The following is a 27,287-nucleotide window of genomic DNA, read 5'->3' on the forward strand; positions in this document are numbered from 1 at the left end:
CATCAGACATGTGTGAGCGAGCTGACATACGAGGCATTTTGTATATTTTATTCCCCTCTCCTGAAATACAAACTAGACCAATTGTAATCAAACAGACTTTGTGAACTGAAGAGAAATTCCAACAAATTATAGAAATACACATATATTACCCTTAAAATATGTAAGTTTAAATAACTACACTCATAAATGAATCAGATTGCAGTAGATTGCAGTCTGAATACATTGTTGAAACCAGATTGGATATGGCAATTTTACAATTAGTTGCTTCTGCCAATGGACTGTAAACCACGGAGACTTACAGTGCATCCGGAAAGTATTCACAGTGCTTCACTTTTTCCACATTTTATTATGTTACAGCCCTATTCCAAAATGGAATAAATTCATTTTTTCCCTCAAAATTCTATACATAATACCCCACAATGACTTGAAAAACTTTTTTTAGAGATTTTTGCAAATTTATTAAAATTCTCCTCTCCCTTATTATTGTTTATTTATTAATTTATTACCAGTTATTTATATAGTGCACACATATTCCGCAGCGCTTTACAGTGCTGTGAGGCAGTAATGCTAACCATTACACCATCCGTACTGCCTCAATTAAAATGTATTAAAAGGTTCTCCACTCTCCACAGAGGAATGCTGTAGCTCTGGCAGAGTTACCATTGGGTTTTGGTCACCTCCCCGACTGGGGCCCTTCCGCCCCTGATTGCTCAGTTTACATGGCCGGCCAGCTCTAGGAAGAGTCCTGGTGGTTCCGAACTTCTTCCATTTATGGATGATGGAGGCCACTGTGCTCATTGGGATCTTCAAAGCAGCAGATATTTTTCTGTACCCTTCCCCAGATTTGTACTGTACCTCGAGACAATCCTGTCTCAAAGGTCTACAGACAATTCCTTTGACTTCATCCTTGGTTTATTTATTTATTACCAGTTATTTATATAGCGCACACATATTCCGCAGCACTGTACAGAGAATATTTGCCCATTCACATTAGTCCCTGCCCAAGTGGAGCTTACAATCTATATTCCCTATCACATGTACATACTTGGTTTGTGCTCAGTCATGCACTGTCAAGTGTGGGACCTTATATAAACCGGTGTGTGCCTTTCCAAATCATGTCCAATCAACTGAATTTACCACAGGTGGACTCCAATTAAGCTGTAGGAACATCTCAAAGCTGATCAGTGGAAACAGGATGCACCTGAGCTAAATTTTGAGCTCCATGGCAAAGGCTGTGAATACTTATGTACATGTGATTTTTGTTTTATAAATTTGGATAAATCTCAAAAAAACTTTTTTTCACGTTGTAAATTATGAAGTATTGTGTGTAGAAATTTTAGGGGGGAAATTAATTTATTCCATTTTGGAATAAGGCTGTAACATAACAAAATGTGGAAAAAGTAAACCGATGTGAATACTTTCCGGATGCACTGTATCTCCCATGTGCCACCCCGCCCATCAATGTTAGGGAAAGAGGAGTTTGCTAAATTTTTGGTATGGGTTGAGTTTTACTAGAATGTACAATAAAGCAAATGTGCTTGTTTCTTACTTTCCTCACCTCCCTATAAATAAATGAGTGCTTTCATGATAAATTAGATTTTCTAGCCCATAACATAATTTGATTTGCTAAATAAGGGTAATATATAGGAAATAGATATACATTGATACATTTTCCACCAAAACCTCAATTTATTGTTGGTTTTGCACCAGCAGGTCTGTCTTCAGTAAACTGGTCACCACACTTCCATCATTGGCTCACCCAGTGGACAGTGCAACATAATCAGTGAAAACAATAAAGTATGTACCCTGGGCTCACCTATTATTAACAACTGTTTTCTTTTAAACACATAATTTTAATTGTCATTTTGGACTCCAAAGGAATACCAGAGTGTTACAAAATACATTAAACGTCCATGGTTTATGACGCCTGGGAGCTCAATTTAAAAAATTAAAAGGTTCTGGATAGTTTAGAGCTCATATGGGGTAAATTTGTAAATATGCCCTTACAATGCAATTTACATTGCTGCTCTTTGAGTCCATACTTCGCCCTGTAGGCATTCAGAACATAACACAGGCTAACGCTGAAAGAGAATCCATCCTACAGGAAGACTTTTCTTTTTACTCTTTTTAGGGATCATCGGTGCATGATAGGGTTTTCTGCTTAGCATGTGAGGCATTGTAGAGTTAGCCCCACCAACACAATGAAAAGGATTAGAGGGAGGTATAGGTTATTCCTGTGGTGGACAATAGATTTCTGGGAAACCCCATTTACATACCACACTTTCAAATATCCTTCAACTGTATTAACCCTACTTGCAAGAGTGATTTATAAATAAATGTAATTACTGCAGGGCCTAAAGGGAAGAAGGTTATAATTAGAAAGTATTAATGATAGCTGAGAAAATTTTATATAGAAACACTAGGTTTATATTTCTGAAACTACTGAAGTTGTTTTTGGGTATACAGCTATTTCCATTACGGCAATATTAGTCATGAAATGCATTTATAGGAAGAATAGTTCATACAACGTGAGTACTGTTGCAAAACTCTATCAAAGTAAATACTGAAGGACATTTACAAATACAGGTGACAAAAACAATGTAGTGTTGCTCACAGCAACCAGTCATATTCTAAGCATAATCTTTATAGTACAGTTTAGAAGATAAAAGAAAATGTGATGGTTTGCCATTTGTAATACAAGTTGTATTTCCTCTGCATATATTTTATAACTATCCCCAAATAACTCTTCATTTATTCCAGCTGACCTGTATGCTGTTGACAGAGGATGACAGGTCCCATACTTTTAGTTCTCCTGCAGAAGATATTGCTACCAGTGAATCTTCTGCAATAAGAAATAAATAAAGGAATCAATAATTGTGCAAATCAGCATTGGTTTACAGTCACTTGGTGGGTCGTTACATTCATTTAATGTATGATTTACATGTTTTTAAGGGGTGTGTTTTGGAATTTATTTTATAATACAATATAATTACATTACCACTCATATATTGCCACTTCAAGTTTGCAATAATGACATACAGAACACTGTATAATGTCATCAACATAACTGGTTCAATAAAAGCTGCTTATAAACCCTCTCAGTTTCATAATACATTTTTGTAAATATCAAGGACCTGATTCTGAGTCAGTGGGTGCAAATGGTGTATGTTTGTCTACTGTGCATGAGCAGATGCAAATTTATGTCAATCCCATTCTGAGTCAGAAGGAACTGGACAGGATATTTTTTTTCAATAAAACGGGGCATTTTAGGGTGGCAACTGGGCGGCAACAATGCAATCACACAAAACAGCCCTGACTTGTTGGAGTCTCATGGGTGTATCGTGGGTGTGTACAGTATGTAAAGCTTTGTGCAATTCTGAGTCATGTGTACGGGGAATGGAAGTTTGTTTCTGATGGATTTCCTGTATCTAGCATGGGGCTGGTACAAGTTCCAATACTATTGGCAGTTTGCGTAAAATCAATGGGCAGCAGAGCTTCCTGCTTGCAGATGTGCACACCCCCATATTAGCCCCGTATTAGCATATGGAAGCAAATCTGTCATCTGCAGCCACAAGTACAGCCACTTTCCCTGCACTTCATAGTCAGGCCTTAATGTTCTACTTATTATTACGTATTATCACGTATTAGAACTCGAGGACATACACTGAAACTGGAGGGAGGCAGGTTCAGATGGAAGTTTAAGGAAAAATTACTTCACAGAAAGGGTAGTGGACAAGTGGAATAGCCTCCTATCAGACGTGGTAGAGGCAAGACTGTAGAGCAATTTAAACATGCTTGGGATAGGCATATGAATGTCCTTATAAAGAATTAAGGTTCAAAAAGGGTAGAGATTACCTAAAGGATAAAAAAAGGGGCAGACTAGATGGGACAAGTGGTTCTTATCTGCCGTCAAATTCTATGTTTCTATGTTACTTTAGAAGATATAGTGGGCGAGATGCACTAAAGCACAAAAGCGGTGAAAACCATATCTTCAGGATTTTTGCTGCATTTTCAAATGTACTAAGCCCTGGATGCCAGGGCTCCAACATGGAGGGAAATGTTAGCTTTTGCTGGCGTTACCCTATAGAAGCCTATGGGCATAGAAATACAATGAGATCCCTCACAGCATCCCCCATGTCCTTTTGTGCATGTGCAGACGTACTCTTGGGTCATAAACCTGGAAGTCTGGAAGTGACACTGATCGTAAAGGACAGCTCTTATCGGGAGAGCTGTCCTTAAAGATACTGATCGCATAAGTTAATGCACATGCAATTAGTATGGATGCGGAGTGTGGCGGGATGTAGCGCGCAAGGTTAGTACATCCTGCCCAGTATGTGATAAATGGCCCTACAGTATATATGAACAAAGAAAATATATGATTGAGGGGTTTGTTCCACATTTAGCAACAACAAAAAACAGCATAGATAATAAGCTTAGGTGATTGAGGGGTTGAGTTTTGTAAAATAGACATTTTGTAGAATGTTTTTGGGAGGGTTAAAAAAACCCCTTGGTATTTATTATGAAGAAAGCTCCCAAAATAGGTGGTTGTTGCACCCAGGCAGTTTGAGCTACCTTAGAAACATAAATAGGAAGGCTAATTGGTGTGTGTGCTTCTTTCTTGAGTTTGAGCTACCTTGCCAATGAGTTAGAGTTTAAGAATAAATAAACAAATACATGAAAAACATTGTACCTCCTTTTCACTAAGAGACCATGCTATTTAGCATTGGTTCTGGATCTCTAGGTGTCGGGCAGCCACAGCAATAGATGACTGTCTGAATGCCAAATGGTGTTTGGCAAACATGCATTAACCCATAGGTAGGTTCCTGGATAAGCACATGGAGCACACAGCACCCACAATAAGGACACTTGCCATAGATTTCCCTCATACGCAAACAGAAATCTACATTAAGTGCAGCCTGTGGGCTTATTGTGGGCTATAATTGAATACCTTCAGCCTACTAATTAGATCACAGTAAATTACAGCGGCTAATTGAATGATGTCCTGAATGTTATAATATTTCCCTCAGAATTTTATTTAATATTTATATTGACAGCATAAATGTAGTTCTATTAATATTGACCCGTTTTTGTTTTTTAATATTAATATTAATCCATGCTGTTTTTTAATCTTTATAGTGCCTCAATTTTTTGATTCAATTTTGCCAACATTTGTGCTACTGCCCTTCTGGTCTGATAAGTCCAACCTAATTCACCGGCAAGCTTCTTCCTACACAACCACCTACCAAACCTTCCCAGACTAACTTGGTTCCCTTCCTCTTTCTCAACTTTTTGCCACCATACTATTATCGTGGACCTCATGCTACACGGCAAAATGCTCCACTAATATGTACCTTTGCTTCCCATGTTTACCTACGCTGCTACACAAAATTAAAACAGTCATTTTTGATCATACTACGGGGGACATGTACTAAGCAGTGATAAAAGTGGAGAAGTGAGTCAGCGGAGAAATTGCCCAAGGCAACCAATCAACTGCTTTGTATAGTTTTATAGTATGCAAATTATAAATGTTACGTCAATGCTGATTGGTTGCGATAGGCAACTTCTCCACTGGCTCACTTCTCCACTTTATCACTGCTTAGTAAATCTCTCACTATGTCTCTTTAATGTTCCTCCTTTCCACAAGGATGTAGACTCTTACAGACAGAGTGTACTCTACCTTTGGTCTATCCATTAGTTGTCTATTTTGTATTTCCCTTGCCATGTTTGATGTTGAATTTTTCAGTATACCATGTGATTTGGTCTGTTAATTACATCCATGTTTTTGGAATTCTGCCCAATTGTACCGACATACCTATAATTTTGCTTACTGTTTTACTGTTGTCATGTATGTCATTTATGTCAGGCACCAAATCTGTGGCACCATACACATTAGTGATGATGATGTGTAAGTAAAACTATCCCCAAACCCATTGAACAACACTTTATTAAAGATAAAATAAAATATGTTTTTCTTTTTTGGTCTATCATGGTCCTATTCCCAATAGAAGAATCTTCCCTGCACTGAGCAGCCTGCGAATGGTTCTCACTATGGGGGTCATTCCGACCCATTCGCTCGTTGCGTTTTAATGCAGCAGAGCGAACGGATCCCTGCTGTGCATGTGCAGGCGCCGTAATGCGCCTGCGCATGGCGGACGGCTGAAGGCCATAGCAGGACAGCGATCGCCTTTGCCTGATTGACAGGCTGAGGCGATCGATGGGCGGGAGGGAGCGAAACGGCGGCGTTTGGCCACCGTTTTGAAGGTGCGGTCCGGCCAACACAGGCGTGGCCGGACCGAACGGGGGGCGGGCAGCAGTGGCTGTGTGACGTCATACGCAGCCACAGTGGGTCGGGGAGCGAGGAGTAGCTCCCGGCCAACTCGCTAAAGCTGCGCTGGCCGGGAGCTACTCCTGAAGTGCAAAGGCATCGCCGCTGTGCAATGCCTTTGCACTTCTGTGGGGGGGCCGGCACTGACATGCGGGACGGGCTAGCCCTGTGCAGGGCGTCCCCCCGCATGTCAGGGAACATGAACGTAGCTGTGCTAAATTTAGCACAGCTACGATCAACTCGGAATGACCCCCTATGGCAGGAAATTCCACAGAGCGTAGCAGTCACTGGTCAAAGATTTTCTGTTATTTATTTTATTCACCAGTACATGGGAACTTTTATTACAAGTTTTTTTATAAGCCATCTATATATTAATAACAGAAAGACAACTTTTAGGAGTGTAATATTTCTATGATGCTGTTGTCTGAGCAGAGCACATCATATACCCAATTAAAGGTCTTGGTTCCGCAGATTTGCAGAAAAATAGTTGCTTTGTTTCGGAGTAATGTGGCAAACCGTCCACCTGCAATTTACAATGCATCACGACTGTGCTCTGGAAACTGTGACATTTGGTGAACTCTCCCTGTGCACCTGTTGAGTGACTTGGAACATGTGACCTGCTGGGAGGTCTGAAAACTGTGACAGCTATTTGCAGCCACTCAATAAGCAGGAATTAGACTACAAAGGGGGTGAAAAAGGGAAAATTGTTCCGCCCAGCAAACCTTTGCCTAGTTGAAACTGGGCAAATCAGCTAGTTTAGTATTTATTTTTTAATCAGCACTGACCCAGAGTCACACTGAGGTCAGGGGGAAAGTCACAGTGATTTGGGACTTTTGAGTTAAATTCAAGCAAATTGTGGTTACAGTATAACATTTCTATAGCTTTATGTGGCGTGTCCGAAAAATTATTTTTCTCTGAATGTAGTGATGTAATAATACAGCAATAATTTAAATAATTTTAATGGAATTTACATTGAAGCACTACGCGGAAGTGTGCTGTGCCAGGTCTGTGTACTGTGTCGCCCTACGCTGCATGCGCGGTTGTGTGTAATGTAGTTGACGGAGGCACACGTGTTAAGTGATTACTGATCTTGGCACAAGGGCAATGATGAAGATGGTTGAACAGAGAGTGTGTTTGACTGAACTCATCTTTCGCCAACATGCAGAAGCGTGTGCAGACATGTCTGGACGTTCGTGGGGCACATTTTCAGAATCTTCTGTAGTAACCAGTGGTGTTACTTTTAGTGCACAGTAACTTTTAGGACACACTGTATAACCTTAATTAGTACAGCATGACCGCTGCATGTTCAGATTTATATTAAATGGCTATTGCTCTCTCTCCAACCCTTCCTTCTTTAACTGCACAAGGTAGCTGGCTGCTGCATTGAACGGGTTCAGTATGAATCTCTGGTCGCCGGACGCCAGTATACCGACAGCAGTATCCCAACCACGGTATGCCGGCAGCTAGGCAAGCGCTAGAAAGCACCTTGTGGGCTTGCTGCACTCGCCACAGGTTGTATTCTCCCTCTATAGGTGTCGCATCCCCATTGGACGGCTCAATGTGCTGCTGGGCATATCAATCAGCGCTGGCTGGACTGAACCCCCCTGTCAAAGTCAGAAAAATATCTCTATGCACACTACCATATTTGCACCTCACACAGGTCCGTGCTGCGCATGCGTACGCTCTCCCGTACGTGCGCATACTCACAGTCGCGGGCACCCGCAGGCGCATGGTATGCGTATTTACGGTAGAGTTTATGCGATCGTAGCGTGCGACTCAATCATTACATATTTTCACTATATAATGTATTTTGTAGATCATGGTCCCTTTGATAGATTCTGCAAGTTTGGTTAATATAGAATGTTCATGAACAGAGAAATCCCTCTTGGTTTGATACGAAGGGTCAGACAGGAGTAATACAGTGGTGTTTAGTATCCATCGGAAGAATATTTAATTAGAAATATTCCGGTGTTGGTTTGAAGCAGATCAATCGCTCGTGCGAATAGTTATGGACATAAGAAGTTTATGAACATTTACTTTATTTGCACTTTATTACCCATGCGGCGGGAAACCCAGTTTCCCTCCCACCTGAGCTGTTGGAAATAGTCACAGCCCACCTGTATGAATCAACCTATGACCTTTTGTTATAATGCGAAGCCGAATTCCTGTGTCCAATGAACAATAAGATTGTAGGGACCATTGAATTGCATTGTGTGTGGGGCATAAATAGGCAGGCCGACCATATCCAGTTCACTCTCTTCAACGGTTCTCATTGCTGATAATCGGGAGCTGGATATCGAGGCGCATGCGATCGTTTCCCCCTGTGCGTAAGTGTTTCTCCGCAACTATATTGATCTTCTTGTTATTGTGGGCCAATCTCTCTCAATTTCTCTCTCTCTCTCTCCTTCTCTTTCTCACTCAATTTCCCTTAAATTGTATTGTATTGTATTTCCTGTGTAGTTATCTGGTTAGGTAGTCTATGTTATATTGTAGTGTATGACTTGTATTGTGTTTAACTCTTTTGCAAGTATAGCATTCAAAATATATATTTTAGGCGTTGGACCCTGAGCACGGTATCTGTGTGTTTCTTATAGTATTAAGTATTCTCAGAGCGTCGGTGACGCTCAAACAGTTTTTAAGGTAATAAGGTTATACTGTGTTGCATTTACTCTCTAACATTACACTAAGGTTTTACTGCACAATACACTGTTTATGGTTTAGATACAAAGGTTTAATATAGTGAGCGTCAGCTCCGCTGGTGATCTCCTCGTGGTCCCGAGCGTTCGCTACGCTATAGCGAATCATTACTTTAGTTAACAGCCAATGACGTGCCTGCCTGTGATCTCTTGGCCGTGAGTGAACGTGACGCTTGAGCGTCTCGATCACGGCAAAGCGATTGTTACGCAACTAGCGTACCCTTACGGTACTTCATACGTAGATAGCGTACAGTGTTCTTAGACCTCATAAAGGGTATTATATACGATAAATATTTAGCTTTATCAATTGGCGGCTCGCCCTGTCCTTCACATATCTGCACTAGGTAATTTCAGCAGACATTATCCAGCAGCAAAGGGCGGGAGATCATATTCCTCGTAGTGCTGTTTGGATAAGCGTCTGCTTCTCTTAGTAAAGGGTGCTGAAGGAATCCGGGAACCGGAGGTAAGAACAAAACAATAGTGTCTTTTTAAAACTGTTTATTTTTCTGTCTTGCGTACACACGCACGCACACATATATATCTGCATTTCCTTTTCATTGGTGTATTTTCGTATGTCACTCTCCTGTTTGCCAGTTCTATAGTTGATAAACGTATAAATTGTGTTACGGTGGATCTTTGCTTTGCGTACACGTGTCTCTAACAAAAGACTGAGACTTGCGTACGCAATCCAAGGGCCGACGCACGCAGCGTATATTACGCAACGGAGCGTACGGGTACGCCCACGAAACTCAAATCACAAGTTTTTTTTTCTCTCTCCTCTCAACGCGATAAGTAGCGCCACGCGGTAAATAACGCCAGGCGATAAATCGCACAAATTTTTTTTTTATTCCAAATTTAAATTAATGGATCCTTTTCCTAATTTGTAACACATCTGGTCTAAAGAGAAATTTCTGCGCAGAAATAGAAATAGAAACAAAAGTGTATATGCGGTGAGTGAGTGTTTGTTTTTTTTACAATTTTTAAGGTTGAACCACAAGAAAAGTCGAGTACTCGTGAGGTACATGCGTGTAAGTGACGTACATGGTGGCTAGGGAGGCATCCCTGGTTAAATATACAATTTGAGCATTAGAGTGTAGCAGACCAGGAGGTCATACTGTAACAGACCAGGAGGTCATAGCAGACCAACAGGTTCAGGTACAGCAGACAAGGAAGTCCGCTATACAGTCCACAGGCACAACACCAAGAAAGGGTTGGTGCAACACCCATATAGGCCATATAAGCTCTGGCTGAAGGAATTCGCAGCCGTAATTTTCGATTCCACTGGTCGCTCAGTACATAAGATTAGTTGCTTGTGTACTAAACGATTGTACCGCACGTAATTGTGTGCATTAGTAAACCTGACCGGTACTATTTGTGTACGAAGGTCATAAACGCTATTTGTACATTCTAACGTGATTTGTGTAACTTTTTTTATTTTAAGGGAAGTTCGCTGCTCACTCAGGAACTATCCAGCAACCAATAGTTACTGGAAAGAGTAAGTGTTCTTCGGAGCACCCTCACAGGTTCCAGTAAATAGAGGTTCAGGTAGCAGGGGCCCTAGGTCGAGTACGCCAGCACCATATCGGTGTGATCAGGTCGTATTGGTCGGCGTGGGCGAGTGAGTGGGGTACTCGGTAAACCGCCACCGTCAGCCTATTTTGGACATTTGGTTTGCGTAAGGGTTGGTTAAATAAAGCAACACCTTCGAACTATGGGGGCCACTTGTTCAGGTAGGGGGCGATCAACCTCGGTTCGGGTTGATTCAGTGAACCGACCAATTGGGTCGGCAAGGTATGTAATGTGTGAGAAATACGGAAGTCACACAGAAGCTTTATGTGATGAATGGGAGAGAATGACAGTACATGACGGGGAGAAATTCCCAAGAGTAGGTAGCTTCAGCACAGAAGTGTTAACGAATTTAAGGAGAAGGATATGTCTCATTAAATCAACAAAGAGACGAATCAAACATTACGATTATTTGCAGTTGTGGCAGCAGGAAGGTGACATACAGAGAGGATTGGCTCAGGCGGCGGGATCTGGCTCAATCAGAAAACTGATAGCCACGGCCCCACCATACATATCATGAGAGAAATTGGTTGCGGAGAATGACGCACTAAGGTGTAACACACAAACACTTAGCAACTGTGTAAATGTTAAAGATAATGTTAACCAATTAACCAATACAAGTATTAACCCGTGCAAGTTGTACCCTGTTTTGAACTTTCCTCAGGAGTGTGATCAAGAAGACGAATCGGCAACAATTTCAGCGCTCTCTCTAGCAGCCACCATAGCAGAGACCACAGTAGGCACAGCTCCACCCACGAGATTAGTAACAAAGGCCCCTAGCGGAGGGATAGGTGAGGTCGTGTCTACAGGTAAGTACGGCACCATACACTATGCTGAAGCCATTTCACCACAGGCTGTAGAACCCACACAGAGTGATGTTGTTAGAGTTAATCCTGTTAGGGTAATAGCTGTTCCAAATGGGAAAACTGACACAACAGGGGTCACCCCAGTGAGGAACATTGCCATGTATAGCCCATTTTCCAGAATGGAATAAAGGACCATCGTGTCTGAATTCCCTGACCCTAGAAAAGATTTAGTTGCCAGTCAACAATACATCAGAGACTTAGGTAACACTGTAGAGCCCAACAATAAAGACTGGCAGATATTGCTGAGAGCATGTTTACCCTCCAATGTTGACGCAACTCAATTTTTAGCTGATTGCGGATTAGATCAGGATGTACCTCTTACAGATGTGTTCAACAAAGACAATGTAAAAAGAATAAACTTACAGTTAAAAGAATATTTCCCAGCGGTAGTCAGATGGAACAAGATATTCTCCATTAAACAGAAGGAGTCAGAGACAGCTGCAGAGTATTTTCACAGAGCATTATCAGAAATGGCAAAATACACAGGCATAGAGGACATTAAAACAAACATAAACCATCGAGAAGTAGCAGTATCGGTACTGATGGATGGTTTAAAAGAGTCATTGAAGACTAGGGTACAGACCACACAACCATGTTGGCGAGGTCTGTCTGTGGCTACTTTGAGAGAGGCTGCTATTGATCACGATAGGAACATCACCAGACACAGGGAACAACAAAGTGATAAGTTAATGGCCGTAAGTATACAGGCCCTGACCACAAGGCAGCCTTTGTTTGTATCACCAAACCCTGTGGGTAAGTCAAGTGTGGTTACTTGTTATTCTTGTCATAAACAGGGACACATGGCACGAGATTGTAGAGTAAAGAATGTACGAAACTCATACCAACCCCCTAGACAACGACACGACACACGACATTGGGAGCAAGGTCCGCAGAAACGGAGTTATGAGCCACATGCAGGGGAAACAAAAAGATACCCCCCAAACAGAGATTGGCAAACCTCTGGTAGTTCCCAGCTAACTCCCTCACAAGTAGTTGCTGCCAGCGGGATTCAGGGAGGTCACCATACCCAATAGGGGTGTGGCCATACCTGTAATCTGCAGCCAGTAAAATTGATTGCAAGTCTTGGAAGTGAACCAGAAATTGCAATCAATGTAGCTGGTAAATCATTAAACTTTCTTGTAGACACAGGGGCGGCCAAATCAGTGATAAATTCGACAGTTGGCATGAGGACCACTGGTAGGACAATTCCAGCCGTGGGAGTAACAGGAGTAGTCCAGCATTACCCTGTTAGCAAACCAGCAGAGATTACAATAGGGCCTTTACATACCAAGCATTCCTTTTTGCTGGCTGCATCGGCACCGACCAATCTCCTGGGAAGAGACTTACTGTGTAAAATGGGGTGTGTCATTTATTGTACTCCTGAAGGTGTATTCTTGGACATACCTGAGAATCACGCTCAGGAAGTACGAGACATGTTAGACTCCCCGTCAAAATTAATGTCACATACCACTATGACAAATAGGACTCCCTCCCAAGTAGAAGAAATGACATCTCAGATACCAGAGTCACTTTGGACTAAAGATGGACAGGACACTGGATTAATGGCAAACGTAGCTCCGGTAGTTGTACAAGTAAAAAATGGTAGGATAGCTCCAAAAATCCCACAGTACCCTCTGAAGCCAGAGGTGGAGTTAGGAGTTTACCCAGTAATAGAGCGCTTGCTACAACAGGGCATTCTGGTAAGAACGTCCAGCACTGCTAATAGTCCCACCTTCCCTGTGAAAAAGAGTGGGGGGAGGGGTTACCGGCTAGTGCAGGATCTAAGGGGGATTAACAAAATAGTTGAGAGTCAGTTCCCCGTAGTGCCAAATCCAGCTGTCATCCTAATGCAAATCCCTCCCACTGCGAAATTTTTCACTGTTATTGACCTCTGCTCCGCTTTCTTTTCGGTACCTCTGCACCCTGACAGTCAATATTTGTTCGCATTTACATACAGAGGAGTCCAATACACATGGACTCGATTACCACAAGGATTCATAGATAGCCCAAGTATATTTTCTCAGGCATTGCATGATTGTTTACAGTCTTTCCAACCAGTGAGTGGATCAGTATTAATACAGTACGTGGATGATCTACTACTGTGTTCTGATTCATTGGAGGCATCCCTGAAGGATACGAAACAGCTCCTGTTTCATCTTTCAGACACAGGACACAAGGTTTCCAAAGACAAGTTGCAATTATGCCAAACTAAGGTAAAATATTTGGGACACTGTTTAACACAAGGACTGAGACACCTGACCGCTGATAGAATTCAAGCAATTAGAGACATGACTCTGCCACAAACCCAGCAACAGATCAGAACATTTTTAGGAATGTGTGGGTATTGCCGTAATTGGATCCCAGGGTTTTCCATTTTAGCGTTACCTTTGCAGGAAATGGTCTCCTCAAACAAACCTGATCGGATTTCGCATACAGACGAGTCTGAGGCAGCATTTGAGAGACTTAAACAGTGCCTAACCAGCATTAGGTATGCCGGACTATGGGAAACCCTTTGAACTATACGGAACAGAAAGTGCTGGTTGCGCGGCAGGCGTACTAACCCAAAAGCACGGTGATGCCAGCAGGCCAGTAGCATATTACAGCGCTCAGCTAGATACGGTAGCGCGATCCCTCCTCACATGCTTGCGAAGCGTTGCTGCGATAGCATTGCTAGTAACGAAAAGCGAAGACGTCGTGTTAGGTCACAACCTCACAATTCATACACCGCATGCAGTGTCAGCCTTGTTAAATTCTGCCCAAACCAGGCACGTCTCATCAGCGCGGTTTACAAGATGGGAATTGGCACTAATGGCCCCCGTAAACATCACCATAAGGAGATGCAGTGCATTAAATCCTGCAACATATCTCCCAAGTGTGTCTGGACAGACCCAAAGGGTGGAGGATGAGAGTACTGGGGAAGGAGGATTTAATACAAAGGAAGACACTCATGATTGTATAGAATATTTGACCCAAAATTTTACCGCAAGGCCTGACATCAGTGACAACCCACTGGAAGATGCAGAACTTACGTTCTACACGGACGGTAGTTGTCATAGATAGTCAGACTCGGGAGACTTGTGTACTGGATACGCAGTCGTAGATGACCAAGGCACCATAGAAGCGGAACCGCTAGGCCCACCTCACTCAGCCCAGGTTGCTGAACTGGTCGCCCTAACCAGAGCATGTGAATTGGCTAAGGGCAAATCAGCCAATATCTACACCGATTCTAGATACGCATTCAGGGTAGTCCATGATTTCGGAGCCCTATGGCGCCTCAGAAATTTCATGACGGCAGCTGGTACACCGGTAGCGCATGCAGCTCACATAAAAAGGCTTCTAACAGCGATACAGGAACCCGAGAGAGTGGCTGTTATCAAATGTAAAGCACATACATATAGCCAAGACCCAGTATCGCTTGGTAACAGCCGAGCAGACGAAGCAGCTAAGTTAGCAGCTGCTACCCCCAGACAGACAGACACCACACAACTGATGGTATTTAATACCATCAACACACAGAAGTTGTGTGAGATGCAAAATTTGTGTTCCACACAGGAAAAGGCAGTCTGGAGGGCAAAGGGATATGGCCAGGAGTCCTCAGGACTCTGGACGGATGGACAAGGTAAACCGGTGGCCCCCAGAACATACCTTCCATGTTTGGCTGAGGCAGCTCACGGGCTGACTCATCTAGGCAAGGAAGGGATGTGCAAGTTGGTAAGAGCATATTGGTGCGCCCCAGGATTCTCCTCTCATGCGAGTAAAAGAGCCATGTCGTGCCTTACCTGTTTGAGAAAGAATATTGGAAAGGCAATACCTACAGAACCATCCCATATCCCACCTGCCGGCGGCCCTTTCCAGGTAATACAAATTGACTTTATACAATTACCCCCTTGTCGAAATTTGAAATATGTACTTGTTTGTATAGATGTTTTCTCAAATTGGGTCGAAGCATTTCCAGCGGCCACAAATACCGCTATGTTTACTGCGAAGAAAATTGTGCAGGAATTTGTATGTAGATATGGTATCCCTAGAATTATCGAAAGTGATAGGGGTACCCATTTTACAGGTGATGTCTTTCAAGGAATGTGTAAATTGATGGGAATTGATAGCAAGCTGCACACTCCATACCGTCCCCAGGCGAGTGCGAAAGTGGAAAGAGTGAACAGCACTATTAAAAATAAACTGAGTAAAGTGATGGCAGAGACAGGATTGACATGGCCAGAAGCTTTACCCATTGTACTGTACAGCATCAGAACCACTCCCAGGTCCCCTCTTAATCTGTCTCCCTTTGAAATCTTGTTTGGTCGACAACCGCATGTTATGATTAACCCTCAGGATGATTTGAAGTGTAACAATGAAGTAACTGTAAAATACTTGATTAACATGAGTAAACAGTTGAGGAATCAAAATGATAATCTGAAGGTAGTGATTCCTGATTTACCAGATAGTAATTGTCATGACATTGAACCTGGGGATTATGTAATGATACGGAATTTTCTACGCTCAGGTTGCCTTATTGACAGATGGGAAGGACCATACCAGGTCTTATTGACTAGCACTACAGCATTGAAGGTTGCTGAGAGAGAGACTTGGGTTCATTCGTCCCACTGTAAGAAGGTCGTTGATCCAGAGAAGTCCTGTGATAAGGAACAGACGGTAGAGGTTGTATCACTAGAGTGTCTGTTCCAGGAGGACTAAGGCGGCACCTGAGCATCGAGAACCACAAGATCAAAAGCAGTTGTCGATCCCCTGTTCCCTTTTATTGTTTTTCTCCACTTCCCATCCCCTCTCCCTCAAATTATTTTTCCCCCCTTTTCATTCTTCTTCGTCTCCTCCTAAGATGGACTTGCCCCAAGAGACTGTGATCCGGATTTTCCTGTTGACCATGATGTTGACCAGAGCAGTCTGTTCCGGCGAGAGTACCATGGAGGTCGAGAGAGGTTCTGGAATGGGTTCTGATGATAAAGATGGATGCGTAGTTTTCCGAGAACAACATAATCAACAAGCAAAGGCGAGTATCAGAAAACGATCCGATAGCATTGACCATAGAAGGAATTGTGAAGGATTGTTAGCTGAAGAAAACTGTATCTGTAGGCTCTGTAACAATGTCATTGAGGATGGGTGCATTAAGAAATGCCAATCCAGTTTTAATATCCATATGGACCGGCATCCATTGAGTGACTATCACTCCTTAGTGGGTAATGTGTTAAACAAAACAGATTGTTGGGTATGCTCTCAAGTACCTCAGGGTCATAGCAAATCAGGGCTAGTACCATTTCCTTTAACGATAGAGGAGGTACTTGAGTTAAATGGTGGGAGACCGGTGGACCGGAGGTTTAATATCTCCAGCCCTCCTAGTTTGAAGCTCCACCAATACCATGTGGATAGGTCCCTATTATGTTTCAACATCTCCAATCCCCGAAAACCGGGAAATTGGGAAGTGTCATGGAGTAATCACACCATGACCTTTTCGCATAGAGCAGATAGAATGCCTACAGATACAGAGCTTGTACGCCACATAGCCAGTAGAGGAAAATCTTTCCGGTATAGGTATACCTTAGGAAATAGGATTACTAAAGTTGGAGAGGTATCACCAGGATACTGTGCACATATCGTAAAAACCTGATACGTGTACTAAGCAGATGGAAGAATTAGGGTTAGGAGATTTCACATGGAAGGTGTGTAATATGGTTATGTCCTACTCCGTCCCATATGTTCTCCCCGATGATGCATATTTCATATGCGGGAGAAAGGCGTACAAGTGGCTTGCCCCAAACTCTGAAGGATTGTGTTATATTGGAAAAGTACTGCCTGAAGTAATGACTGTATCACATGACAACATGAAAGACATACACCGTGGTGCCCAAGCTCCTTATACTCACACCCATTACGAGCACGTTGTTAAAAGGCACCTGATAGAGAAGACAGAGCATCCGGCCTCTGATCTGATAAGTGAATCCACCGGGATTCAATTCTTAATCGCGTTAGATTTCACCCGCACCGCTAGAGGAGTGCTGAATTATAAATACATATCGGCGCTCGCAAATTTGTTAGATAATATCACTGAAATGTATGATGACACGTTTAGGTATACTGGAAGAGAACTTCAGGCTTACAAAACAGAACTGGTACAGCATAGAATGGTTCTTAATTACCTCACAGCAGTGACAGGCGGATATTGTGTCACACTGGCAACACAATACGGCGTGAAATGTTGCACATATATTACGAATAGCACCGAGGACCCGGTCGAGGTCATAGACCAGAAGATGGACGATATTCTCCAATTGAAGTGGGAATTTCGCAGGAGACACAATCTCACTCTTGCTGCTGTAGGTAATGAGCTGACTGGTTGGGTGTCATGGTTGAACCCGCGAAATTGGTTTTCTGGTTTAGGAGACTGGGCTCAAGGAGTCATAATGGATGTTGGGAAGTTTCTCCTATGTATCTTAGGTGTTGTCATATCGATTGGATTGATATTTAGATGCGGTCAGGCTTTAATGAAGTGCAATCATCGTACTAGGGTAATGAGTTTAAGGAGTGAGGAAACTGTAATTAACCTGGACTTGATTTATGACCCAAATGTAGAAACAATGATGTGATGAAAATGCGATTTCTACGGTCCGTTTCTTTCACCTGTTTTTCCGTTTTCTCCAAGGTAACAAGACCCACTTGGACGAGGAATTTGATGAGCCGATATACAGACAACAGAGGGATTAAAGAAGAAGTTTGACAACCTGATACACAGATTTTTGATGAACTATGCCATGGATCCCCAGTTTCCCTAGAAATTTTAAAATTACGCTAGCCCAACACTTTTGTAAATCTATGGACATTGACAGCTTTTGCTCGCACCTTATGGGCAAAAGCACAAAGAAGACTGCATTCAACAGACACCAAACAAGACCTCAATCGACGACTGTACATTTACCTGACATAGAATACCACCGCATTTACCGTAATTATGTCTTTTCTTCATTTCTACAACCCTCAGGTAATGACACACATAGTCGATAGGGAATACAGGCACAGATATCAGCAATCACATATCTCCCCCATTCATGTATCATCAACTAAAATGTGCTCCCCCATTTTGTTACAACCAAAGCCAAAAAGAGCTCGGTAAAGTTTGACAGCCCATCCACAGACCCGTACCACGGGATAAGAAGGAATTCACATGTATACTTCGCAATACCTCGAAGCTTGATTTAAAACACATACGGCACGATGACACATGACCCCCAAGCATGGATTCATACACACATGCTTCTGCTATCTCACTAGGTCATACCCTTTTCCTACCATCTCCTCTCCTCCCTTACCCAACCATGTAAATGTATTAACCCCTAACATATATTTTTCTCTTTTTGAAATGTTTTCAGGAAGTGGCAGTTATTGTTGACTGCCAAAGGGTGGACTGTCAAAGTCAGAAAAATATCTCTATGCACACTACCATATTTGCACCTCACACAGGTCCGTGCTGCGCATGCGTACGCTCTCCCGTACGTGCGCATACTCACAGTCGCGGGCACCCGCAGGCGCATGGTATGCGTATTTACGGTAGAGTTTATGCGATCGTAGCGTGCGACTCAATCATTACATATTTTCACTATATAATGTATTTTGTAGATCATGGTCCCTTTGATAGATTCTGCAAGTTTGGTTAATATAGAATGTTCATGAACAGAGAAATCCCTCTTGGTTTGATACGAAGGGTCAGACAGGAGTAATACAGTCAAGGAAATTACCCAACTGCGCCTGCATGCATATAAAATGAAATAAGTGGGTGATTTGAATAAAGGGGAAATCACAGTACTGTATTGGTAAAATTAATTGACATTTATTCTTGTGAAAAAGGAAAATATATATATAAATTGAAACGAAGGAAGATGCAAAAACAAAAAAAAACACCTTTTATTACAGGTAAAATATATGTCAGAATCTTTATGTGATAACAGGTCAGAAAAAATCTTCCTGCACCTGTACACTGTTGGAAAAAACTTTGGAAAAAAACGGAGTAAAAAGATTTGAAAAAATATATATATAGTAAAGTTCCAAATGTCTGGTGTGAATAGAGTGTGGCGTCCCACCTCTTTTCCACCTTGTTGTGGCTGGTTATGTGGTATACTACAGATAAGGTAGATTATCCGGAAAATAAGGGAATGTTCAATTTCCAAGTATAGCCCAGTGGTGATATTAATTGTGAATCCCAGTGGAGGCAAGTTCTTAATTTATAACTGCTGTGATGCTGCGGGGTACCCCAACGTCGGTATAAGTGGGATAAGGTATTCAGGGATAAAGGTATAAGGAAACCCCGGACTCCCCGCTAGTTCTCCCCGTTATAGCCAGCCGGAGGCGCCTGCACTCACAGGTGTCTGCCGACCGCTATTGACGGGGGGACGCGGTCATGCCACTGGGGGGAAGGTAACACTGACTTCGGGACCCACAAGGGGACTGTCCGTCGTGAACCTTCCCTCCTGCGGGGTCAGATACCTTTTTCTCCTGCGCTTGATCCCGTTCTGTTCTTTCTTCCTCCGGTCTGTTCTCTCGGTGTTCTGCTTGTAGGTCTGTTCCCTCTCAGCCGCGCGGCTCCGTTCTACCTTCACGGGATCACTGATCTGTGCGGTTATGTTCCGTCCGGATATTCTTCTCGGTCTTGTAGTTTTTTGCAGGAGAATAGTCTATTATTAGGGTGATGATGTGATGATATGCTTTTTTCTCTCCAACGCGTATCGACCCGTCTGGGTCTTCCTCAGGGAGTCCGTGTCCACCATCTTAATTGAGGGCTTTTTATGCCCATATTTCGTGACATCATAATGGGAGTGTCCATTTTTTTCTCTGTGGTGCTGGATACAATTATGTCTATGGAGTTGTTACATAACCAAATTGATTCTAGTCTAAGTGATTATAGATACTAAATGGCTATATGTGATAACATAGTGATTAAGAAATGTATATAACAGGAAAACCACCGTTTTGCTCCTATAATATGGTATTGGATATGGATGGTAAAGAAATACAATATAAATTAATTATAATGAATGGATAAAATAAAAAAGTGGGAGGAGCTAGATAAATTGAAAATGAAAAGAAAAAGGCTTTAAATTATTGTATCTGATAATACAGAAATAGTAGTATATGATGGTATTTTGTACTTGAATGGTAAGACAGTTGCTAAGTTTTAGTTTCTGCTACGGATTGTGATAATAATTAAACTATTCGGAAAGAATTATAAAGCGGAAAAATGAAAATAAAATGAAAATAAATAAAAATATTCATAGAGTGATAATAGTAATAATGAAAATAAAAAATAATAATAAAAAATAAAAATAAGAATGAAGTAAATAAAATTAATAATACAATTAAAGATTAAATATAAAAATTAAAATAAATATAAATTGTTGGTAAATAGATAACTAATAATTAATAAGAAAATTTGGATAATGAAAATGATTATGTGTTCACAGTATAGTGATAGAAAATGATTCTCCTAATGGAAAATAATTTTTTAGCTATAAAACTATTTCTTACTTTCATGGTTGACCCTTATGGGGCTTGTGGTGGTTGATGAACGTTATTTATAAGGATGGTGATATAGTCGGTTTTTAATAAATAGTCATATAGTATTGATTATAGTTACTCAATTGTACATGGAGTGCTGCTAAATAATTAAAGTACTGTGTTGTAATACTAGCAATACTAATTTAAATTATTTGTATTTCAAACTGTACATTCCTTTAGATGGAATATCTCATTTTGTTGTCTATGTATATATATATATGTATATATACACACATATACAATTATATCTATATATGCATATATATATATATACTGATGAAGGAAAATGGAGGAAAGGTCGGTTTCTATATGTTGGTCAGTTCATAATTATTGACCTAACCTCATTATCTAGGTTTAGGCCTTGTGGTCTCAGTGTTTTCAATGTGTACATCCACCTTAGTTCTTCTTTGTTGATTTTCTTCAGAAAATCTCCTCCTCTCCAATTCGGTGGAACTAACTTGATTCCTATTATTTTCAAGCCTGTCGGGTTGCTTTCGTGTAGGTCTTTAAAATGTTGTGACAAATTGTGTGTCTCTAGACCATGTTTTACGTTTCTGACATGTTCAGCTATTCTCGTTTTGAGGGGTCTTATGGTTCTTCCTACATATTGTAGTTTGCATGGACATTCGGCTAAGTAAATGACCCCTTTACTGTGACACGAGATGTGTTCCTGTATTTCGAAGACTTCTCCTGTTTTATTGGAGGTAAAGTTGGTGACCTTTTTTGTGCTGGCTCTCTGTGTTTTGCAGTAGTTGCAAGAACCGCAGTGAAAAAAACCTTTGTTTAGTTTTTGTCCTAACATGGTAGTCTGTGTTTTTTCTACTCTTCTCATATGGCTGTGTGACAATCTAGATTTTAGGTCTGGTGCTCTCTTGTATATGACCTTAGGTCTTGCTGGTAGTTTGTCAGCTAACATGTCATCTTCTAGTAAGATGTGCCAGTGTTTATACAAGATTTTTTCTAGCTGTCTGTTGTTGGTATTGTATTGTGTGATGAATGCTGTTTTAAAAATTTCATTTGTTTTTTCCTTGTTTCTGTAAGTTAGAAGGGTGTTTCTGTCAATCTTTTTTGCTTCTTCTAAATCTTTCTCCAGAATATCTTTTTTATACCCTTTCTCTATAAAATGGTGTTTCATCTCTTCTGCTTGGATTCTGAAGTCTTCTAATTTTGTACAGTTTCTCCTAATCCGTTTAAATTGTCCTAGTGGGATGCTCTTGAGCCAGTTTCGGTGATGTGCACTGCTGTTTAGAATGTAGCTGTTTACATCCACACTTTTCTGAAAGGTTTTGGTATGAATGGTAGAATTTTCTATGAATATTGTTATGTCTAAGAAGTTCACTGTTGATTTGCTGTGTTCTGTGGTGAAAATTAAATTATTATTATTCGCATTAATGTATGTGAGAAACTCTAGTAGTCTTTCTTCTGTACCTCGCCAGATAAAGAGCACGTCATCTATGTATCTTCGCCATAGGACCAGGTTTGCTCCAAAACCATGCTCACACCAGATGTTGTTGTCCTCCCAGTGGCTCATGAATAAATTAGCATAGCTCGGAGCAAACCTGGTCCCCATAGCTGTACCCTTAGTCTGTCTATAGTGTGTGTCGTTAAACCAGAAATAATTGTGTTCTAGAATGAATCTTATGCATTCTATGATGAATGTTGTTTGTCTGGAATCCAAATTCTCGTCTGAGGATAGAAAATGTTTTGTTGCTGATAATCCTTGTTCTTGGTTTATTACTGTGTATAAAGAGGTGACATCACTTGTACATATCCAATAGTCGTCTGACCAGATTACATCTTTCAGTGTTCTGATTATGTCCGTAGTGTCCTTAATGTATGATTTTTGTATTTTCACATATGTTTGTAGGTATGAGTCTATGTATTGTGATAGGTTCGATGTGAGAGAGCCTATTCCCGATATAATCGGTCGTCCTGGTGGATTGTGCCTATCTTTATGTACTTTCGGTAAGTAATAAAAGACTGGGAGTATGGGGTTGGCATTATGTATGTAGTCATGTTCCTTTTTGTTCAGAATTCCTTTGTCTATACCTTCTTTTAGAAGCCTGTCCAAGTTTTTTTTGTATTTAATAGTAGGATCTTGCGTGAGTGTCTCATATGTTTCTTTGTCACTCAGAATTCTAAGTGATTCGCTGATATATGCTTCCTTATCCAATAATACGACCCCCCCCCTTTGTCTGCTGGTTTTACCACTAATTGTTGGTTGTCGCTGAGGTCCTTTAGTGCATTTTTTTCAGTTTTGGTCAGATTGAGTGTCATCGGTCTTGTTTCCATTTTGTCTATGTCTCTGGTTACCAAATGTTCAAATGTATTGATGAGTGAGCCTCTCATGTGTTGTGGGTAAAATGTGGAATTTGGTTTTAGATCTGTATGTTTGTATGTCCTATCTGCATCTTTTTGTTCATTGAGTGTGATTGGTCCTTTACTGTAGTATTTGGCAAGTGTCAATTTCCTTGTAAATTTGTGTAAATCAAGGTAGGTTTCGAATTTGTTCAACTGTTTAGTCGGTGCAAATTTTAAGCCTTTATTCAGTACAGAAATATGTTCCTTACTTAAAGTTACTTTGCTCAAGTTGAATATACCTTTACTTTCTACTTCTGGTTGTTGTATCTTTTGTGTCTCCCTATTTCTTCCACCTCTACATCCTCGTCTAGTTCTATTAGTTTTCGTTTGTTTGGTGTTGTTGTTTTTTGGTTGCAGGACTTGAGTCCTGCATTCTTTCCTAAAAAATGGTCTGCACATGTTTCTTGTATTAGTGGTTCGTTGGCTAATGTTTCTTTCTCAGTGTTAGAGATGTCTTCTAGATGAGCTGAGACTTGAAATCCCTTTTCAAGTGATAATCTAGCTAGTTGTTCATAATTAATTTCTTCTTCAATACTGTATGTAGAGAAGTCTGTCTCTGAAGTGCTATCTAGAATGGAGTGATATTCTGTGTCTTCTCTGCTTTTGTTGTTTGCAATATTTGCGGGTAATCTGGGATTTTTTAAGTGTAATCTTGTCATGTATTGTTGATACGTAAGATTTAGCCTTTTGTATACGGGTGTAGTATCTGACTGTTTTTTTGGTCTGTATATGTCTGTCTTTGTTGGTGTTTTCAGTAGTGTGGATGTGTGTTTTTGTTTGTCTATGGATTTTTTGTCAGGCTTCTTCTTTCCTATTTTGTCTCTTAGGATTTTTGATTCTTTGGTGGCTATTATGTCCTCCTCTGTTCGTCTTAGTCTGTTTTTTGATATTGTTTCTAGTTCTTGAAATTCTTTTTCTTCCTTATGTTCTTCTAGAGCTACTTGTATGGACTCTATTTCTATCTCTAGATCTTTGAGTTCGTTTTCGTGTGTACTAACAATTAATTGAATCAGTTGCATGGAGCATTCTTGTAATATATTATCCCATTTTTCTATAAACTGTGGATTGTTTTTGTTGTGTGTTGGAATTTTTTTGATTCTAAGACCCTTTGGTATCAGTTTCTGTGACAAGTACCAGTTAAGTGTTTTGTTGTCCCACCATAATTTGGATTCTTTGGTAGCTAATCTTTCTAGTTTTAGAAATAAGTCGCAGAACTTGTTTATGCTCTCATGTGTAGTGGTGGTATGGTTGATATTGTGAAAGATTTTGTCTGCCCTATTGGCTCTATCTTTTCTTAGGTCAAGTATACCCATATAAGGAGCTGTTGATACTGGGTTTGAATAATCTGTTTCTCGCAAATGTGATCAACGCTCCACTTATATGGATAGTACGGGGGTGGCAGCAGTACGAGTGAGAGGCTAAACCCAAATGCCTCCAAAGATTAGCATATGTCAAGGAAATTACCCAACTGCGCCTGCATGCATATAAAATGAAATAAGTGGGTGATTTGAATAAAGGGGAAATCACAGTACTGTATTGGTAAAATTAATTGACATTTATTCTTGTGAAAAAGGAAAATATATATATAAATTGAAACGAAGGAAGATGCAAAAACAAAAAAAAAACACCTTTTATTACAGGTAAAATATATGTCAGAATCTTTATGTGATAACAGGTCAGAAAAAATCTTCCTGCACCTGTACACTGTTGGAAAAAACTTTGGAAAAAAACGGAGTAAAAAGAGTTGAAAAAATATATATATAGTAAAGTTCCAAATGTCTGGTGTGAATAGAGTGTGGCGTCCCACCTCTTTTCCACCTTGTTGTGGCTGGTTGTGTGGTATACTACAGATAAGGTAGATTATCCGGAAAATAAGGGAATGTTCAATTTCCAAGTATAGCCCAGTGGTGATATTAATTGTGAATCCCAGTGGAGGCAAGTTCTTAATTTATAACTGCTGTGATGCTGCGGGGTACCCCAACGTCGGTATAAGTGGGATAAGGTATTCAGGGATAAAGGTATAAGGAAACCCCGGACTCCCCGCTAGTTCTCCCCGTTATAGCCAGCCGGAGGCGCCTGCACTCACAGGTGTCTGCCGACCGCTATTGACGGGGGGACGCGGTCATGCCACTGGGGGGAAGGTAACACTGACTTCGGGACCCACAAGGGGACTGTCCGTCGTGAACCTTCCCTCCTGCGGAGTCAGATACCTTTTTCTCCTGCGCTTGATCCCGTTCTGTTCTTTCTTCCTCCGGTCTGTTCTCTCGGTGTTCTGCTTGTAGGTCTGTTCCCTCTCAGCCGCGCGGCTCCGTTCTACCTTCACGGGATCACTGATCTGTGCGGTTATGTTCCGTCCGGATATTCTTCTCGGTCTTGTAGTTTTTTGCAGGAGAATAGTCTATTATTAGGGTGATGATGTGATGATATGCTTTTTTCTCTCCAACGCGTATCGACCCGTCTGGGTCTTCCTCAGGGAGTCCGTGTCCACCATCTTAATTGAGGGCTTTTTATGCCCATATTTCGTGACATCATAATGGGAGTGTCCATTTTTTTCTCTGTGGTGCTGGATACAATTATGTCTATGGAGTTGTTACATAACCAAATTGATTCTAGTCTAAGTGATTATAGATACTAAATGGCTATATGTGATAACATAGTGATTAAGAAATGTATATAACAGGAAAACCACCGTTTTGCTCCTATAATATGGTATTGGATATGGATGGTAAAGAAATACAATATAAATTAATTATAATGAATGGATAAAATAAAAAAGTGGGAGGAGCTAGATAAATTGAAAATGAAAAGAAAAAGGCTTTAAATTATTGTATCTGATAATACAGAAATAGTAGTATATGATGGTATTTTGTACTTGAATGGTAAGACAGTTGCTAAGTTTTAGTTTCTGCTACGGATTGTGATAATAATTAAACTATTCGGAAAGAATTATAAAGCGGAAAAATGAAAATAAAATGAAAATAAATAAAAATATTCATAGAGTGATAATAGTAATAATGAAAATAAAAAATAATAATAAAAAATAAAAATAAGAATGAAGTAAATAAAATTAATAATACAATTAAAGATTAAATATAAAAATTAAAATAAATATAAATTGTTGGTAAATAGATAACTAATAATTAATAAGAAAATTTGGATAATGAAAATGATTATGTGTTCACAGTATAGTGATAGAAAATGATTCTCCTAATGGAAAATATTTTTTTAGCTATAAAACTATTTCTTACTTTCATGGTTGACCCTTATGGGGCTTGTGGTGGTTGATGAACGTTATTTATAAGGATGGTGATATAGTCGGTTTTTAATAAATAGTCATATAGTATTGATTATAGTTACTCAATTGTACATGGAGTGCTGCTAAATAATTAAAGTACTGTGTTGTAATACTAGCAATACTAATTTAAATTATTTGTATTTCAAACTGTACATTCCTTTAGATGGAATATCTCATTTTGTTGTCTATGTATATATATATATGTATATATACACACATATACAATTATATCTATATATGCATATATATATATATACTGATGAAGGAAAATGGAGGAAAGGTCGGTTTCTATATGTTGGTCAGTTCATAATTATTGACCTAACCTCATTATCTAGGTTTAGGCCTTGTGGTCTCAGTGTTTTCAATGTGTACATCCACCTTAGTTCTTCTTTGTTGATTTTCTTCAGAAAATCTCCTCCTCTCCAATTCGGTGGAACTAACTTGATTCCTATTATTTTCAAGCCTGTCGGGTTGCTTTCGTGTAGGTCTTTAAAATGTTGTGACAAATTGTGTGTCTCTAGACCATGTTTTACGTTTCTGACATGTTCAGCTATTCTCGTTTTGAGGGGTCTTATGGTTCTTCCTACATATTGTAGTTTGCATGGACATTCGGCTAAGTA

The 27,287-nt window shown here is 40.5% G+C and overlaps 1 protein-coding gene across 3 annotated transcripts in view; it reads right to left on the minus strand.

The window, feature by feature from the left end:
- WDR72 (WD repeat domain 72) overlaps positions 1-27,287 on the minus strand; it is a 417,276-nt gene that overhangs the window by 292,862 nt on the left and 97,127 nt on the right. For all 3 annotated transcript variants that reach the window (XM_063926109.1, XM_063926110.1, XM_063926112.1), the window contains one exon: positions 2,766-2,842. In XM_063926109.1, coding sequence (XP_063782179.1) covers positions 2,766-2,842 — 77 coding nt within the window. The remainder of the gene's footprint in view (positions 1-2,765; positions 2,843-27,287) is intronic.

Source organism: Pseudophryne corroboree, chromosome 6 (assembly GCF_028390025.1).
Source record: "Pseudophryne corroboree isolate aPseCor3 chromosome 6, aPseCor3.hap2, whole genome shotgun sequence".
Taxonomy (NCBI): Eukaryota; Metazoa; Chordata; class Amphibia; order Anura; family Myobatrachidae; genus Pseudophryne; species Pseudophryne corroboree.